General features: G+C 35.7%; 1 protein-coding gene across 6 annotated transcripts in view; it reads right to left on the reverse strand.

Annotated features, from left to right (window-relative positions):
* Window positions 1-141: 141 nt before the first annotated feature.
* The window catches only part of LOC111048457 (protein prickle), a 357,446-nt gene continuing 337,852 nt past the window's right edge, over window positions 142-19,735 (reverse strand). For all 6 annotated transcript variants that reach the window (XM_022334379.2, XM_022334450.2, XM_022334518.2 and 3 more), the window contains 5 exons: window positions 14,244-14,447; window positions 12,939-13,137; window positions 9,185-9,641; window positions 7,400-8,092; window positions 142-3,168 (listed from right to left, as the gene is read on the reverse strand). In XM_022334379.2, the coding sequence (XP_022190071.2) occupies window positions 2,826-3,168; window positions 7,400-8,092; window positions 9,185-9,641; window positions 12,939-13,137; window positions 14,244-14,447 (1,896 nt within the window). In that variant the 3' untranslated portion in view covers window positions 142-2,825. The remainder of the gene's footprint in view (window positions 3,169-7,399; window positions 8,093-9,184; window positions 9,642-12,938; window positions 13,138-14,243; window positions 14,448-19,735) is intronic.

Consider the following 19,735-nt stretch of genomic DNA (forward strand, 5'->3'; position numbering starts at 1 on the left):
CTTCTTTTTTGATCCTATCAATTCTTGCTATTTAATAGTTTCAAGTTATTTCAAGAACTTTTGAAAGTACAACACTTGAAATAATTCTACAGCTTTTACACTTCATCCATTCTACACTTGAGTTTCTGAATAATTGAAAACATTTTCATGAAAAATATTTTATTGAACACCAACTTACTGTACAAAATACTAGAGTACAAAATTCAAACTTTCTATCTTTTGTTTCAAAAATAAATTCTTGCAATCAGTATCACTAATTTTTATTCGCCATTTTCAGATTGGTATTAATTGTTACAGTAACAAATTTCCATTCAAAAACCTTATATATTATACAGATTACGTTTCACAGGTTTATACCTTTCCGCAAAATTGGAATCAGAACATAAAAAGATCTTCCCATAAGTTAATCTCTACAAAAATATTACATCTTATTTTCAAATAGGACCTTGATCTTGGCAAGAATCAAACATCTTTGGCTAGCTTATTATGGCCAATATTTACACTACCTTGATCTATTCAACTAATTATATTAATAACAACTTGTCTATTCTATTTAACAGTCTAATTTAGTCACAAATTGAATCTTGAACTTTTTGACAAATTCATGATCAATGCCAATTAATGATGTTTTCTTGATAACTTGACTTAGTTACCGATGCTACTTCACGGAAAATACAGTAGCACTGTATATAACATGTGTAATAACATGGATGAAATATTTGCATTTATCAAAACACTGATAAATTAATTATCGAGGTTGCTTAGTCAAATGGCACCTAATACAGTAGATTGAGATAGATGTAGTGTAATATGAATCACAATTGATCGTAATTATTGAGGACTTTTCCGACAAGTAAACTTACAGTTGCATGTGTTAATTTCTCCTCTCAACTTCCATTAACTTTCTTCAAAGTTAATTTAGATGATTTTAATTTCATAACAAACGTCAGAATAAACTGATGATATTTTTACTAGTTTAAAGCAAACAGAAACACAGATACTATTGCTACAAGGAACTTTCTGGATAGATTGTCGTAATGAATCATTTATGCACCTTAAATAGTAAGTTATTTTGTATGGGATTAAACAAAATTATTAATTCCATTCAATAAAATGGAATATTACGAGTACGTCGAAACTTCAAAGAAAGAATAATCCTTGTACAGTAGCCTTCTACCGTGTGATGTAGGAATATTGGCTTGAAATCTGCTTATCCAATCAATCATCTCAAATTCGGTATAGAATAAAATTCAACATTATTTGTGGAAACATAACTATTAAAACTAATCCTGAATAAATGGAAATGCGATCAAACGGATTTGAAGGTAATCAATAGGATCTATTATTCTCAACTGGTTCTCGAGCTTAACAATCTCTTGATACGGGTACGGTAGTTTTGTATACAGCTAGTGCAGTTTCTTCATCGGTTTATATCCAATGAACTATACAAAACCAATATTTTTATTCTCACTGATGTACTTGACAACATTTATTTTCACAATATGTATTTTCATTTGAAGAAGAATTTCCTTGTTGAAGTACCCGTCAACTACTCTTGAAATGGTCATGCATTTAATTGATGTTGAGCACCAACTGAAAAATAACATAATGTGTGAATGGTGGTAGGCGTACAGAGTAATCGGATCAAATCAGAAATTTATTTGGTACCTATTCTTGTGATGAATTATAGTAGGTTTCCTACTATTGAATAAGATAGATTTTTGACACTTGAATGACTTGAAAGAAGAAAATATTTACTTAGTGGTAGGCCTACTGTAAATGACGATCGTTTCGACATCGTGCGTTGCAATCTTTAGACTGACTCACTGACTGATATTGAGTCAATCCGAAGTTGTCAGCTCACGAAGGCGAAACTATCTGAATTGAACGAGTGAATATTTTCCACTAGGCATATTATGTGATGCTGCTTACAGATTACAGAGAGCAACCGAGTGATAGCTTCGCGGCGGACACTGAAGAAGCTCCATAGCTTCTACTTCTTTTATTGTAGTGAGATTCACAATAAATCCAGCACCTGATTAACATTGATTTGCTATTCTTGTCTGTCATTAGACAAAGCAGTTAGCTCCCTATACTCTTACAACTCCGAAATGTTGCCAAGGTTATGTAGAAATACGAGCTACAAAAATATTAAATCTCAATTATCGTATGTTAACTTATTATTAAAACATGAAAATATATATTTTCTTGATAAATATAATAGATTAGAAACATGATTTATCATTATTTACATGAATAAGCAATTATACCTTGAATAACAATCACAAGGTAGGCCTACGCTATGTAAACAAAAATTATAATAGTATCAGGACTTCCTGTAGTAGGTAGTATATAGGTCCTGATATTATAATATACGGTTCGGTAACTTGATTCATATCTATTTACTATAGAAGGTGGTGGAAAAATAAAATTGGGAATCATTTTACCCTATCATTTCCACTGACTTTTCAACGATCTCTTGGCTTGTCAATCAACTTGAACAACACCATTCAACTTAGGTAGCCTATGTGTGGAGAGAAACTCTAGTTTCTGTGGCGTTTCTATCACCCAGTTGCTCGCTGTATGTAAACAACCTGAACGTCGCGCGAAGGCAAGCGAAGACCAATGAAGGCGAGCGCTGGCAAACCACCCATCCACACTCTGGCGCTCGTCGTCATTTGGACGATAGTGTGGATGCGGATTAATTTGTGAGTTCGAATCGAATAGACCTACGCATTATATCAAAGCCAAAGTCTCTCCGATGCCAACCAATTTTGTTTCGACACATTTCAGTTGAGCACCTTCTTCAAGATAACAGCATAGGATCAGGAAATGATGCAGTTCTTGTCATCGGGCGCTCGCTTGTTGGGCGACGTCGTCTGCTGCTGCTGCTGCCTCTGTCGCGCGACTGCCAGCGTGTCGTTCGGCACATATGAGATGCGCACGCCGCCGTATGCTCGTCGCGGCGGCAACTGGTAGGCGGTCATGTCGTCGCTGGACGAGCTCGACGAGCATGTGGAGCAGTAGCTGGCTGCGTCGTCGTCATCCATGTGGTGAGAGTCGGGTGCCGTCGACGTCCCGGCTCCACGCTCCTGCATCGCCGATCGGCCCGAGTAGCTTCGGCTGCGCGGAAATCGCTGTTCGTCCTCGTCGTGTGAACCAACGAATCTGCGGAATCAGTCAGCAATTCATTAGAATTTTTGCAGTATTTATTCCATTCATCGATGGGAGATTAACAGTGGATGTTATAACCACTAAGTTCATTGAGTTGTGATTACTTTATATGCATCTTCTTATACTTATAAAATTCTTATCTCACTGACTCACTGATCACGATTTATGGAAAACTACTGGATGGGTTGCAACAAAACTTGGAATATAGCTTCCTTAAACGTCCTAGGTGCTCACTAAGAAATCTTTTGGCAATATTTCAACTCTAAGGATGGTTTTTAAGGGTTTAAAGTTCGTCTTTTAGCATGTATATTCTTCTTCTCCCAATCTCTTAATTATAATAGAAATGTCCATATCATATGTTATTATAGATCTATAATCTAGAGAGAGTACCTCTTCGAAACAGTTGTTAACTGGCAACTAAATAATTTTGACAGGTTGGCATTAAGTTGAGATGTCTTCATTAGGTTGGCACCAAGTTGAAGAATTAATTAAAATGCATTTATCGAGAACAAATTGATTGAGCACTGCTGCTTCAATCGAAGCTATTCCTGGAAGTATAGATAGTATTTATTTTTCATAAAACAAACTTTCATGACGGGAGTTGTTTCTATCAATTGATCCTATTCTATCAAGACTAATTCAATTTTGTTTGAATATCCGATCCCGATAACTGCTTAAACAATTTCGATGAAATTTTAATAATTCAGTATGATATATGGAGGGTAATTTTAAAACTTCAGAATTGTCCGTTGTGGAATCTGTTTGCAAAGAATGAGGAAATTCGGCCAAAATTTAACTTGGGCGAAAGAAAGGGGTTATTTATTAAAACGGCCAAATAGCTGTTGCTCCTTTTCCTAATGTAGAAATTAATATTTTCCATAGAAGTAAGGCGCTTTTCTCATGCATCAATATTATTCTCAAACATTGATTGTTTTACCAAAGAAAATAGAAGGTAGCTTTCGTTATAAATATTGGTGAATATGCATAACAGTTCGTTGACTGGCAGTATTCCTCATTAATAGCATTAATGCTCCCCATTCAAACAATGCTGACACATTGATGTGAATCTTACTATAATTTGGTTACTTCAGATCAGATAGAGATAATAATGTTGATGATTGCTACTGTTTCAATTTCAAACATGTTAGACATTTTTCTTTTGATGCCTGCTGTTATTATTATGTGAAATAAGCTCTCATTGAATGAAACCATAATCATTGAAGTCAATTATACTTGGTAAGCAATTTCTGTTTGAATATGTGTATTTGTGGATATGTATGTATGTCGGACGGATCTCGAAAACGGCTCTAACGATTTTGATTAAATCATGAATATGGTGGGTTTGTGAAAAAACCATTATTTTGGAACAGGTCTCAACTCTGGCAAAATTCGCTGAAGTTCCTTGAGAAAGGATTATTGGTCCCTCAAGTAGCAGCTGATCAGAAAAAAGTTTTCCATAGTCTGTTGAATACGTAAGAGAGTGTGAGCAAATGAAAAATGAATAGCTGTAGTTGAGTTACCAAATTTGGCGACCCTATTTCAAAACATTGCACTATTTTTGGTACATCTGTTATAATAGGTTCAGAAAGTGACAGGATGATAGAAAAATAAATTTATAATCCATCTCTCCAAACATATGGTAGTTGAATGTAATGTTCATTGTGAGGTGATAGAAATGTGAATAATTTCTTCAGCTTCTGTTGTATTGGTTCCTCTGTTGCTCTATGTTTGTACACAGCCATGGCCTTGAGAGAGCCAATTGCACTGTTAATTCCTATTCTGGACTAAATACCACGAGAACCAATGAGAGAAGCCATCTATTGAAAAAAAGCCCTGCTCTGATCAATTCTCATGAAATTTAATCCTGATTGAAATTGAACATGGTTTTGTGCTACTGGGCCTGATATTTTCATGTTTCAAAATCAGCTGAAAACTAAATAAAAAAAAAAAACATAATACTCCATCAGCTGCTCCCATTTCCCTTCATGATGTCATTACATGACACAAGACAAACCTATCGATATTGATAGATCACAAGTAAATACTAAAGCTGTCAATTTGGATAGAAATAAAATTAAGTTAAATGTTAGTTTACATCCAAATTTCCATCTCTAAGCTTTTGGTTTCAAGCTAAGATCATAAAGAAATCATATAATAATAGTCAATAATCAAAGTGAATGTATTCTATTCATATTTATGCAAATTCACATTAAAATGATCCCACTTCAATATTTATGATAGTAAAGTTTAGGACATGAGAAATCATCCACGATAAATGTTATACTAGCTATTATGAATGGACTGTTATGTATGAATGGACTTCCATGAAAGAAAGAATCAGTGGATTGGCAGCTTTTACACTTTTGGATAAGTGAAACGTAAAGTAAGCGATAGGCTATGCCAAAAATTCCAGAATAACCCTCAACTACATGCTAGTCGCCTTCTAATGATATTACAAGCGCTATATGTAAATTGTGTGTTTTCAAACCTTTCACAAACTTATTTTAAAGAATTTGAGCTGTACATGGATGATGAAAATGAGAAAAACTTTTTTGATACGATATTATCTATTCACAATAATTATTCAAATAGAAATTGAGAAAATTGTATATTGGTAAAATATAATTGTTGGTTTAGCAGAGAAAACAAGCTTCTATGAAAATACAAACTAATAATATTAGTATTTAAGGAAAAGTGTTTATCAACTTCAGCGTTGAAAGAAAATAACATTTAAAAAGGTTAATATAATGAATAGAAAAGATTATTGAGTGCAATTGTGAAGTTTATTTATCTTAAAAATGAGGTCTTCCCACTTCAACAGTCAGCTGAACACCGAAGAAACGCCCCCAGATTCCCACCAACACTGTCATCCACTACGGAAAGGTATGATGAGAGAAAATGTGGAAGCACTGGAAAATGGTAGCTATTGAAGCCACCTTAAAGAAAGTATATGCAGAAGTGCGGTACGCTATGCCGCTATGCGTGTAATTGAGGGATAAGCAAGAGATCCATGGATACCAGAGTCATCAAATTCCGAATCAACTTAATTTGGAATTCAATCTTCAATTGCATCAAGCAAAAACAAAAATAACATGATCACTGTTAATTTGATAACTGTCAATGGGAAATATTAATTGCCAATGAATAAAGTCGAGGTTGACTCTTGAACCCCGCCCAATATTCTACAAATTCGCTGCAATTGGACTACTATTCTACAGAGCACTTCCAACACATCAATGATTAGATTCAATAGTTTTCATGCCAAGTTGTGGCCTAATCTCAAAAACGATTATAACAATTTTGGTAGAATTTAGATTATAAATGGTTCACAAAAATAATCTTATCTTTCAATTCCCGTAGCAAAGCACGGGTGCCCCGCTAGTACTGCATTATAATAAGCATCAAATGCAATTTATGCGCATGAACAAAAAAATGCATCAAAAATATGAATTCATCAACATGTGAAAGCAATCCAGCTGCTCAATGTACATGGATTGAGAAGACTTCAACGCACAAAATAGTACGAATAGTGCTAAAGTCAAAATGCAAGTGCAATGGCAAAGTATACTCTATAATATTATGTGTAGAAAATATGTCAATGAAAAAATATATATGAAGATGGACTTTACAGAAATGGGAATAGAGAAATAAATCCATCTACAGCAATGCAAGTGTATAGTGAGTGAGTCTTCTGCAACTTTTCGTGAAAATACTCCTATAATCTTGTGTTCCAGTTTATTCAATATCATTAATAAATTTATATAAATATGGTAGGCATAATCATAGATAAAGAAGAGTTAGTTTATTAGAGTTAGTTAGTTTAGTAGAGTTAGTGGAGTGGTCAGTGGTATAACCCAGTCCAAGAACTTTAATTATCCCTCTCTCTCTTTGCTGTGTTTATGAAATATGTTCCCAAAATGAAAACATTTATTTATCGATTCAGAGTAGATAACCCTGGAAAGCTGTCCTGGTAACTGGTTCCTCGATTGGAAACAGTTTTGGGCTGTCAAAGCCTTTGTTTCCAAACCAGTATATAAGTTCTTCAAATAAATAAATAAATAAGGGCCACAAAGATCGTTTGCATATTAAAAAAAAAGAGTTCATATGAAATAAATTAAGGAATATTGATGAGGTTAAAAATCCACTGACGACTAGCCTACATTAACGAATTAATGACCTTAATTGATTGAAGAAAATATTAGTAAAATAATATAAATGAGTATACCTAACACTGCGATTCTTGCGATGAGGCGAGGTGGGAGTCGGAGGTTGGAGGGCCAACTCAGGCATGGAGGAGGCATGCGCCCCGTCACCGACATCCCCATCAATGTGAGTCAGCCGCAGCGGCAGAGGCTCCCTTCCCCTACCCCCCCTGTCGGCCAACATCCTCTCCACCTCTACACCTTCCACGTTCCCCACCTTCACGTCATGGTCCGTCACTATCATGCTGCCACTCTCGAACACTAGCCTATCGATATTAATGTTCGAGTCCTTCATCACATTGCCCACACCATTCAACAACAACTGTTCAACCTGCGCTTTTAAAATACTGTTACGTTCACATTCATTCAACAACCTGCCGACACTGTCCGGTGCGATGTTTAGTCGCTGAATGTCAGGCAACGAACTGTCCGAATTAGTCGATTGGTTCGAATTCCCTCGCTCCAGTAAAAGTTTCTCGAGATTCCTTTCGAGCAGAACCCTGTCAAGACCTTTGGATCCCGACGCTGCACCGAGTTGTGGCGGACTAGCAGGCGGTGGCAGCGGGGGTAAGCCTCGTTGTAGTCCGGAACAGTAGTCCGGATTAGGGGGAGGACTTGGCGACGATTTGCCCGATGACCGCAACGCTCGTCGGCCCATCTTCGGTGACCTCGACGTTGGTGGACTTCGCAGAGAATTCTGGCTTGTATCTGCTAGGCTGCAATCAAATAACAATTTATATGAGTAGGCATTCATTTGAATTCTGACAATGGAGTGAGATGAATACAGTTGAGTCATAATGCAACAATAGTTTCTCAAGCCCAATACAACCCTTTCCACAACATCAATTTATAAACAAACGATGACATGACCCCAATGTCGACCAATGTAAATGTAGGTAACAGAAAACCCTCATTAAACAGAAGTTTGTTCAATTATTCATTACTTATTGTATTGATTTTCAAATACTAAGCAAACAAACAAAATCCATTCATTAAATGCAATCTTTTAAAAGTATTTCTCCAGGTTAAACTGATTCAATGATTAATTGTAATGCCTATTCTAGCAGGAATTTTGGTATCAGCGCACCTGTCTTCAAGTATATAGCCTACAATAATAGTTTCTGACATCTAGAATAATTAATTGCATTTTGCATTAGAGTGAAATATCGTGAGAGGATACATCGCAGTTTGTAATTGACCAAGAAATCATCCTTAATCTTTCAGCTCAATCGTTTGATTGGTTGGCAGCCTTCCATCTAAATCCATTGATACTCTCTTTCTTTGTTCATAGCTCATAGCACCTAGACCCTTCGTCATTTGTCTTAGATAATGTAGCCGGGGCCTTCCACGACCCCTTTGTCCATCAACAGTACATCCCAGAATACTTAACATGAATTCGTTGTGTCTTATATATTATGTGTCCAATTCAAGAATGTCGTCTGTCCCTGAGAACATTCAGAAGAAATCTCTTTTCCTCTGCTTTGTGGAATCACTGCATCACTCGTGACTCAGTCAGTGCATTTTATTTTGAGCATTTGCCTCCAACACCATACTTCAAGAGCATAATTTAGAGTGTAGAAATCATCCTATTCAATTAATAAATACAAAAATAATAACTAATACTAAAAATAATTGTATAGTGTTTTCAATCCAATTGTTCAACATTGTATAACGTATTGTGTATTATTTTCTCTTATACTTGAGAGTTAGTTTGTTCTAGAATTCTAAGCTATGAATAGATAAGAATATCTAGAGATTAGATTATCTAAAGAATATTGTAATAATTGTTCATGTAAATGTGCACCAACCTTTGGTTTGCGTTGGAATACTTGATGCTGTGAACATTGGGAGGCGAGGAAGGGGTCGAAGATGATGCCGACGAAGCTAGCGGCTTGAGAGGTGTTGGTGAGACGGGTGGAGGAGAGTGCGGAGGAGGAGGGAGAGAAGGCTGCTGAGGAGGAGTGCTGTTGAGGAGTCGCCTCGACCTCGAGGGTGAGGTGGGGGGAGTGCTGGAGCCGGCCTCGGAGGGAGGACGATGGTGGGAGGATGTGCGGGCCTGTCCGGCTGTCCGGTCGGACAGTCGAGGTGGTGCCGGACCGGAACTGTCGGACGGTGTTGGCGGCTCGCCCTTGCTGCAAGCTATCGAACAGTAGATGGAGCCGCGGCGCGGTAGGAACGGTCGCCCCAGCAGAGACACCTTGCACGTTTGACAACAGAAACACTGCTCTGTCGCGTGCCAGTGCTGGCCTTCGTGGCTCATTTGTCCTGTCACACAACGTAAACATTACTTGAATTCAAATCTTACACAGTTATACATCCTAACAGTGATTACTACAAACCTTACCAAATAATTAAACATTATTGAAAAATGAATTTTAGTCAATAATAATATTTAACTTACAATACAAACATAGAAACCATCAAAAGACAACTTATATACGTAAGCAGTAAAATCATTATTACAATCCCCGAACAGTATATTAAATGTGGTACGGAAATAACTAAAAAACTAAAACAGGATATTTATACCTGGATCAAATGCAATTACTTCTTCTATCTATGAGATGTTTTCACAAAATGTACTCTTCTGACTTGTGTGCTTGCTTATTCTGCATTCCTTCGTAAATTATTTAGTCATTCAAATCTTTTTTCACTACCTGGTCATATAGGTTTTATATACTTTTCCTTATTTTTCTTCCCCCATTCCATCCTTTCATTTATTTCTATTTACTTCTCCTGTTACCTTTTCACCTCAAGGATTGAAGGTTTTCCTAGTACATGGATAACCATAGTTGGAAAAACTTTTCAATCCTCCACCTTTTTTTTGCACCACTTTCTATTTATTTTGTTTTAATGTGTATTGCTGATGTTTGCATGTATTCTTTTTGTTGATTTGTAACAAACTTGTATGTGTGTGTGAAATAAATAAATTGAAAAATGACATCATTATGTCAGTTCAATACAGGCACAAATGATGAAAAAAGTTAATTGGTTCGTACACTTCCTCGAAATGCATTGAAGCTAATCTGAATGTGGAAGTACTGTACCGTATTCTTGAGAATCACAATTGGGATGATTAAGTGCTTGAGATAGAGGCTTTGTTTGTACTTGATTATACAATACCGATGATCTTCTTGTGATGTGTGTTTTTCATTACCTATTATAAAACGCTCCTCAACAATTGCTAGTCTCTAAAAAGTATTCAATCAGTCCAATAATTAGCAAGGGAAGGGTGTCCAAGTGCTAGTTTTGATGAGAGGCTAGAACCAGAGAGGATAAGAATTCGATTTCATTTTCTTTGCTGCAGATGTAACAAAAGAAAAATAGAAACCAGTACTATCTAATAGTAAATCAAGAAAATCTAGAACCAAATTATAAGAAACCACAGAGAAGAAGTAAGAGAGAAGTAAGAAGAAGTAAGTAATCTTGTACTCTGTGAAGAAATGAGACTATTTCCTCTCTGCTACAATGTGCCTCCAGCTAGAATTCATCTGACATTTTTGAGAGTGTTGTGTTGTTTTGAGACGTAATCGACCAATTAGGAATTAATTGCATTTTACAGAAAACCTTTTGATTCTAATATCATAGCCACCTCTAAAACAAGACCGCGGCCTACGATATTGCAACGTCGCAATGTAGGCCTAGAATCTAATACATGATTGGTGAAAAATATTTTAAAAAATACCAGCTGATCTTCTTCACCAATCATGTATTAGATTCTAGGCCTACACTGCGATGTTGCAATATCGTAGGCCGCGGCCTTGTATTAGAGGTGGCTATGGTAATATTCAATCATAAAAAACAATATCTCTAGTAACCAAATTCCATAACTGAACAATATTAATATCGGGGCACCGAGCTTCGCTCGTTATTTATTGATGGACTTTTGATAAACCGAACACAATTCTTTAAAATGATTGGGGAAGGACTAACAGGCACAGCCCAAAACTGTTTCTTCCCGAATTTTGATTTATACACCATAAATAGTCCAGAAAGTAGGTTATGTTCCATACACTTGAATTCAGGTTCAATTTTCTGTTCAAACATTTGAAAACAAAAAATCTGGTGTGGCGCACTCACACAACTTTCCTTGCCGTTATGAAAATTGATCACCTGACGCTAGTGTTCCCGCGCATCTCAACTACTTTTCAAAGATTTGATCCAGCTGATGACAGGGTAATAACGCTGGAGACCCACGAGGTCTGCAACCTCTTCATAGTGAATCATTTAATAGAATCAATAGTTTGCAATTGGATAATCACATTTTCTCGAATTTCGAGCTTATTTTTAATTTTAGGTGAAAATGTTACTGAACATTAATTGTAGAGATTCTCATGCTCAATCTTTTCCACTTGGACTTTTTTTTTAATTGTATCTGAAGCCTAATAATTGAGAATCTAAAATCAAACTTTGCATAGATGAGGCGGAGCTCCTGAAATTTTACAGATATGGGACTTGTGGCAGTTGATGGAGCTTATCGATGACTATTTCAGGTATAACTTCAATCAGAATCGGTGGAGCTGTTTTCGAGAAAATTACGAAAAACCCTGTTTTTTTACAACATTTTCGCCATTTTAGCCGCCATCTTGAATCGCATTTGATCGAAATTGTTCGTGTCAGATCCTTATATTGTAAGGACCTTACGTTCCAAATTTCAAGTCATTCCGTTAATTGGGAGATGAGATATCGTGTACACAGACGCACACACACTCATACACACACACACACACACACACACACACACACACACACACACACACACACACACACACACACACCACACACACACACACACACACACACACAACACACACACACACACACACACACACACACACACACACACACACACACACACACACACACACACACATACAGACCAATACCCAAAAACCACTTTTTTGGACTCAGGGGACCTTGAAACGTATAGAAATTTGGAAATTGGGGTACCTTAATTTTTCTTCGGAAAGCTCTAAAAAGTTCTAATTTAGATTATTTACAAACCAAATTGAATAACAAAATAACACTCACTAATCACTTAAAATTGTCAAATAGTGATCAACTTTGAAAATTATGATATACTCTAGTGTAGGAGGATTATCATGTCATGTCAACAAATCAGATTATGTTGATCAAGTCGATTAAATTGTCTAGCTCGATAACATTTCTCGCTGATTGATTATGATTACACAGCTGGAAAAAATTCTGTCTCTCTCTCACACAGGCACACGCATCTTCTGTTAACGAGAGACGACGAAATTATCATCTATTTTTCCAAGGATGAATTATCCTTTTCATGTCCTTCAGCGAGTTGTCTCAGAGATGAGACCTAGTGTAATCGAATTTTCATATCATAAACCTACTATATTCCAAATTTCGTGAAAATCGTTAGAGCCGTTTTTGAGATCCGTTGAACATAAATAACCAGATAACCAAATAACCAGATATAAAAATATAAACATATATACAGAAATTGCTCGCTTAATATAATAGGACTATGCCTTACATGTTACATGGATTTTTCAGTAAGCCTTTTTGTTCTTATTTAGTTTAGATACAAACCTTGGTCAACGCCAATGGGTTCGCCGCACGAGTCACAGTATTCGGCGAACATGGCGTCGAAGCAGTGCAGACAGTAGGGCCGACCATCGCGCATGATGTACCTCTGACCGCCCAGCTGCTTGTCGCACTCCAAACACGCAAAGTGCTTCATGTGCCACGCGCGACCCTCCGCCTCTGTGCACTCGTCCGCCAAAATTATCTGGAATTATCAGAATTATATTTATTCAGTTTATCATATTGGGTAGTAAGATTAAACTAATTATGACATTGGTTTGATAGATATAACTTATTGATTCTATATGAGATAACAAGGCAACATAATTTTTTTTAAATGTCCATGATACTTCCAAAATGATGCCAATACCTTCCTGTTCAAAATGAACTGTTACCTGACTAAAGTAAAAAGTGAATTCGTATGACTTTTGTTGGTGGGGAGTCCCTTGCGGGAAAGTCCCATCTCGCCTGAATATATAATTTAAGCCGTCAATGGGCCTTTCGACTGTCATACTACAGCCGGGACTGGCAATTAACGTGCCCATCCGATAACACTGTTGCCTGACTGATCAAATAATACTGTCAACTTTCAATAAAAGCTGTAAATCTCAAAGTAGTGGATAGATTTATTGATTGGTGATTGAATAAAATCAAATTTATTTCCATTCAATACACAGTTCATAAACTAAGAAAAATTTCTCAACTTCCAGCTGAACTTTCTTGATTGTATCTACAGAAAGAGCTTTTTTATGAATTGTCTGACTTGGAATACGTAAATTCGATTCATTTTACTAAATCGCTCTTTTCAGCTCAGAATCTCTTCATCCTGACTGAGGCGTTCCTTTACCACCGTACATGTTCGGTATGTCTTCAAATGGTTCCCTGACTGAGATCACTCATTCACACATTCCTATCATTTAGTCATATAGTTCCTATCATCTCCTTATACGTTGAGGTTGCCTTTATACAGAGTGCAATCGCATGATACCAACACTACGAAAACTGAGGCAACTCTCAGTTCCAGCACGTCTTTCGCGATTGCCGTTGTTATCACCTCACTATGAACAACAGCATTCAACCTAGTAAGATTTAAGAGAGCAAACCAAGTTTCCTCGCCCTGCTATCAAGCAGTTATACCCCCTGTATAACCAGCTATATTGTCTACATCGAATCTAGATTTAGAATATATATTCTTAAACATTACTTACCTTATAATTACTTTAAAAATTCAAAATAGATAACATTTTTATTTCAAAAGTTTTTTTTAATAAATACTTTTATTCACTATTGAAAGTTGGACAGACAACTGACCTCATCACAAGCCGAGCACCTAGGCTTGAGTATTTCAGCATGATGGCGTCCGCAGTAGAGCTTGCCCTCGCGGAAGAAGTAGATGAGGTCGACGAGTAGCTCGTTACAGACGGCACACACAAAGCAGGCAGGGTGCCAGCACGCGTTTGGGCCTGCACGCGCCGCAAACACCGACATGTCGCCTGTCGACAGCATGTCGTCACACTGCAACGCAACCAGCCAACACTTCAAATAAACCACCACACACAACAATCACGCAACACACTAGTCAAACAAAACAACTGAAAAAAAAACGAATAACAAACTGAATTTGTTTGGTTTTTTAATTCTGGAAAAGTATGTAAGAAATATTCTTCACACGTCATGTACGATTTCCATTCAAATTAACTCAGAACGATAAAAAGACGTTCTCTTGCTAAAAATACATTATGGCTGGAACTGAAAAAACTAATCAGTGCCAAGCTCACCGTATTATTTCAACAATATCTTCAGAAGAGTGGAGAAGTTCACCACTGTTGAATAAGTTCAATGAAACTCAAAAGCTGGTCAATAGATGGAAAACTGTTTCACGGTTGAAATAAAGTGTGCAGTCGGTCAATCAATTACAAATTCTTTCCTATCTATTATGAATGAGAGAAACCAGTCTCTTAACAGAAGAAAGATATTTTTACACAACTATTCTGATTTCAAACTATAGCTTGATCGTGCATCCTTCTACATTTCCCGTTCATCATTCGTTGGAGCACGTGGGCATCAACTTCAGCCAAGAAAAGAGAATTGAATAATTATTATTAAAAATAAATTGATAAATTATTATTTCCATCTATAAAGAGAATTGAGCTAACACATGATATGCGAGTGTATGTATTTGTGTTATATTATTATACTCGTATAAAGTTCCAGTAATACACTCAACAATGGTTCATTCCGACCAAAAACTTGAGCATTATCGTGAAGATGCACTATATTACTATTGATATCATGAAAAATAAATACTCTTTCCTGTGCATAACACAAACATTTGCACGAAATTCATGATAATTGAAAATGGGCTAGGTGTGTCCACTGGCCGGAGGGCAGAGCAGCTCAAGGCAACAGTCCTCTTTTTTCTAGAAGAGTTTTCATCGCTGGAACGTGCCAAAGTACAAGAAACGTCGGTAATGAAAAATCGGCGCCATAATTCACACACACAAGCGTACGATTCCGAAGCAGCACGTGTATAGCATAGAGCATGCAACCCCTACAATAAATCTGTCCGTAGCAAGTGTTGCACAGTAGACAGTCACCCAGCAGCCAGCAGCCATTTCACAAGTTATTAAGTTCAACACCCCGGCTGTCATCCCACCCCTCCGCCTCACCTACCAAAAGTTTCAAGTGAAAACAGACAACTTGTTTGATAAAATTCATTACTAACATCAAATCATTGTTGTCAACACTCTTGTGCAAAGCCTTCTACTTCGTACTTGATGCTGCATTAGAATGACATGCAAGGCCTTGCATATAATTTCAAGACAAGTGATGTCTCAAGTTGATTCTTTTTCGAGTTGATTTGCCTTTTCCCTTCAACTCCATGCTACGTGAACTGACGCATGCCTCACTAATTATTGAACTTAGTTGAAATGAGGATAGCTGAATCGACAGCCTCTTTCGAAACTTATCTATTCAGTTCTAATTATTAAGTATGTTGATGGGTTGATTTTTCAGTGAAAACTTTCAGTTAACACAAAGAAAATCAATTCAAAAATCAGTGGCTCAAGAGGTCAGTTAGAATAAAAGTGATTCACCATTGTGTTCTGTGCTACAGTAAGTTAATTATTATTGGATTATAATGTATTATTAGAAAAAAATACATATGAGCGCACAAGGATAATATCCCATAATTATTATTAATCTCTTGACACGTGATAGAACAATGGATAATACAGTGTAATTCATATATACAATAAAATATAAAAATATAAGTCTCTCTGAAAAGAAAAGTAATTTGTTCCTAGCAGGGTGAACGTGAAACTATAATGGTATTTGAAAATGATGAATTGAATATATGATTTCTTTTTAAATATTGGTACTACTTGATCAATTTTTATAGAGGAATAGGAAATCTAAATATTTTTTAGAGTTTTTATTGCTTCACAGTTAGCTATATATCAAATAAATGAGATTGGTAATGTACGTAAACACACTTTTGTAATATTGGCTCCACGTACAGTAAGTTCAGTCCACAGTTCAGTTAAGTACAGTCCATTACAATGACACAAGCCTAGGGTTTATGTGGGCATCCTCATCAAGACTTCAATAGACAATTTCTTACATCAATATACACTTCCATCAGTTTGAGTCATCAACTTGAAAAATCCTTTTCATGGAGGAAATTCATAATAAAAACACTTAACAGTTTTATGAGTCTTTCGAGACAATAATTATTATTAAAAGTGAGACTTAGCCAGTACTTTGCATCAAAAGGACACCGTAATAATGTTTCTTGAAAGTTCTTAGCGAACGTTGGTTGAGTCGATTCAAAAGAAAGTTTCTCGTCTTGTCTTTTATTGTTGCGATAAACTTTCAGCCAGAGAAGCTCTTAAATAACTAGAAACCATACAACCATTCCAGGCCTCGTAAAAGGGAAACAGAACCGTCTCACAAGCCTTTTTCGGTAATTAACTTTCTTCGGGTTTGAACACTCGTCAAAATAATACGGCTTCCGCAGCGTCAAAAGGTGTTAGAAATTTGGGTTTCCCATGCACCGCTGCAGATGTCAACGTTTGACGAAAGTTTTCTCATTTATCTAATCTCTCCAAAATGTAACGTTTTCCGCACAAACGCGTTGAAGAAGCAGTTTGATGATCGGAGCAATGTGACTGAAAGTGAGGTAGCAGCAAAAGTTCGCATACCATTCCTCATCTCATATAGCTTCTAAATTATCTCACTTATACAATATACTTCACTTTCATTATAATGGGCAGTTTTATTCCTTTGGAACATTTCGTGAGAATCTGAACTAAGATTTGATTTGGGTTGCAAGCCTGTAATTCTCCAAAAGTCTATTGTTGTTGCATACCCAGGAGTTTCATTCGAACGGTGTTTCCAAAATCATCAAGTTTCGTTTTGAAATCCTAAATCATATTAATTGCAGCAAATCACAATGACACATTTTATAGCTCAGGGAGCGTTATTATTCTCAGACATGTTTCAAATTTATGGTTTAATAATATCATTTCATATTTCTTATACGCACTTTCCTTTCAAGAAACTTCATGTGTATCACATGAAACATGATCACAAGTCTGTGAATCAATCACATTGAAATCAGATTCTGATAAGTTATACGAATAGAACTTAGGAGTTAATCATTCAGATAGATTAGGAACTCAAATAGGTATATCGAAATAATTTATTAGTTTTGTATATTATCAGTGCAATGGTTCAGTACTGAAGTTTTGAATAAACCAATTAATAATGCTATCCATTTGATCATTCTCTACCTGAAATAATGAAGATTCGAGTTTCCTGTTACATGTGAAAATAAAACATTCATAGCATCTCAATTGCAGGTTTCCCATAACTATGAAAGCTGTGAGATAGTTCATCATCAACAATTTCAACGTGAAACAATACTTTGCAAACTAAATTAGCATGTCAACTGCCAAATAATTATCGTGATGAAAATTGTGAACTGTTCTTAATTTTGTTAATTAATGCATGATAACTAGCACATCCATCAACTTTCTAGTGTTTCAATTATTAGTGACTTGAAAGTTTCACAAGGTAGAATGATCAGTTCTGCACGTGCTAAAGAAGAAATTGATTAAGCTGAAGAATGAGTGCAATTGAAGAGAAAAGTATAGTCGAAGGCAGCCAAAAAGGTTAAGTCAGTTGAGTCCCAAAAATCACCTATAAAAGGTCAAAGCATTATTATTTTCATAGTTGTTCGCCAGTTTTATATAGTACTATTACATTCTTGTTCATCCAACTTCAATAAATGAAAGACTTCTACTCATTCCTCATAATATTGAATCCAATTTAGTCGAGTTGTACGATTATGCATTGGTATGGAGATTGTAATAATTACTTTCCCCACACTATTCAACAAGTCATGACAGTTGGAAAATTAGCATTTTGCATATCCAAGTTCTTGAGAATCACAAAAAATGTTTGAAGTAAACAAAACGAAGTTTGCCTCACTTATCCGCAACAAGTCCTACAGAGAATATGATTGTAAAAATTCATCATCGCATAATTTCAATCCAACGTATAACATTCAAATAACAGTTACAGACAAGACCCAAATCGAGAATTTCAAACAAAATTAAAACAAGAAAAGTAAGTATTTGATTTGATAATATTTTATTATTTATGAATTCTGCAGAGGTTACATGAAATTCTTGATTGCGATCTGCTTTTCCAAATTGAAATACAGCTTGAGTACAATGATTTATTCAATTCCTTTATTAATTCATTTAATATGAAAATTTTACATGAATCATTTCAATCAAGCCATGTTGTTCTTACTGGAATAATATATTCTCTTTTCCGTAACAAATAAGGCAATCAAGAAGACTTTTGGATTAGCAATTAATGCTAGAGAGACATACAAAAAACTGTGTAATGCTTATTGCAGAGAAAGGGAACAACTTTAACGATTTTATCGATTGTGTATTGGAAGGGTAGGTCGATGATTGGTTCTACATCGAAAGATTTCATAAAAATCCCAATATATACTTGTAATTCTAATGAAACTTTATAATTTAACTGAATTTGAAGGTATAGGTTGTTGCAATACTGCGTAATAGATTAAGGGAATGTGAAGATACATTGAAAGATGGAAGTGCAGAAATTTGTTCATCAATATTATTTTATTATTATTCAATATCAGAACCCAATATTTGACATTGAGAGAATAAAATGAGCTAGCTGCTAAAAATAACATTATTGTTTCACTGCAAAATAATAATTTATTTTGACACTTGAAAATGGGGTAAATGATCAAAACTAATTGTGTTTATATAAAAATATAACAAGGCTACTATTGTAGTATTTTTTTAAATTATCCAATATTATTCTATACCAGTTAACCTTTGACCAAAGTACGAAATCCTGCCTAATTGCTCTCTCTACCTCTCTCACTCGCTCTCTCTCTCTCTCTCTCTCTCGAATGGCAACTTGTTTAGATCATCATAATTTCTTATAGGTTCTCTTATAGGTTTTATCAAGTGAAATATTCTATTAAAATATTGTTTTCCAATTGTATTAATAAATTGAGTTTAAGATTCTCTTCTATTATATGTGATTGTATTTTGATTAAGAATTTTATTTATTTCTATTATTAATCTTATTACATGATATGTAATCAATTATTTTTGTAATCTATTTACGTAATTTTTTTTCTTGTAAAGGGTTGTGTGGTAGAGAGGACCAGGAGTCCTAACTCCGCCCTAATAAAGGCAATTAATCAATCAATCAATCTCTCTCTCTCTCTTTTGGAAAATAATTCT

The sequence above is a fragment of the Nilaparvata lugens genome, chromosome 2 (assembly GCF_014356525.2).
Source record: "Nilaparvata lugens isolate BPH chromosome 2, ASM1435652v1, whole genome shotgun sequence".
Taxonomy (NCBI): Eukaryota; Metazoa; Arthropoda; class Insecta; order Hemiptera; family Delphacidae; genus Nilaparvata; species Nilaparvata lugens.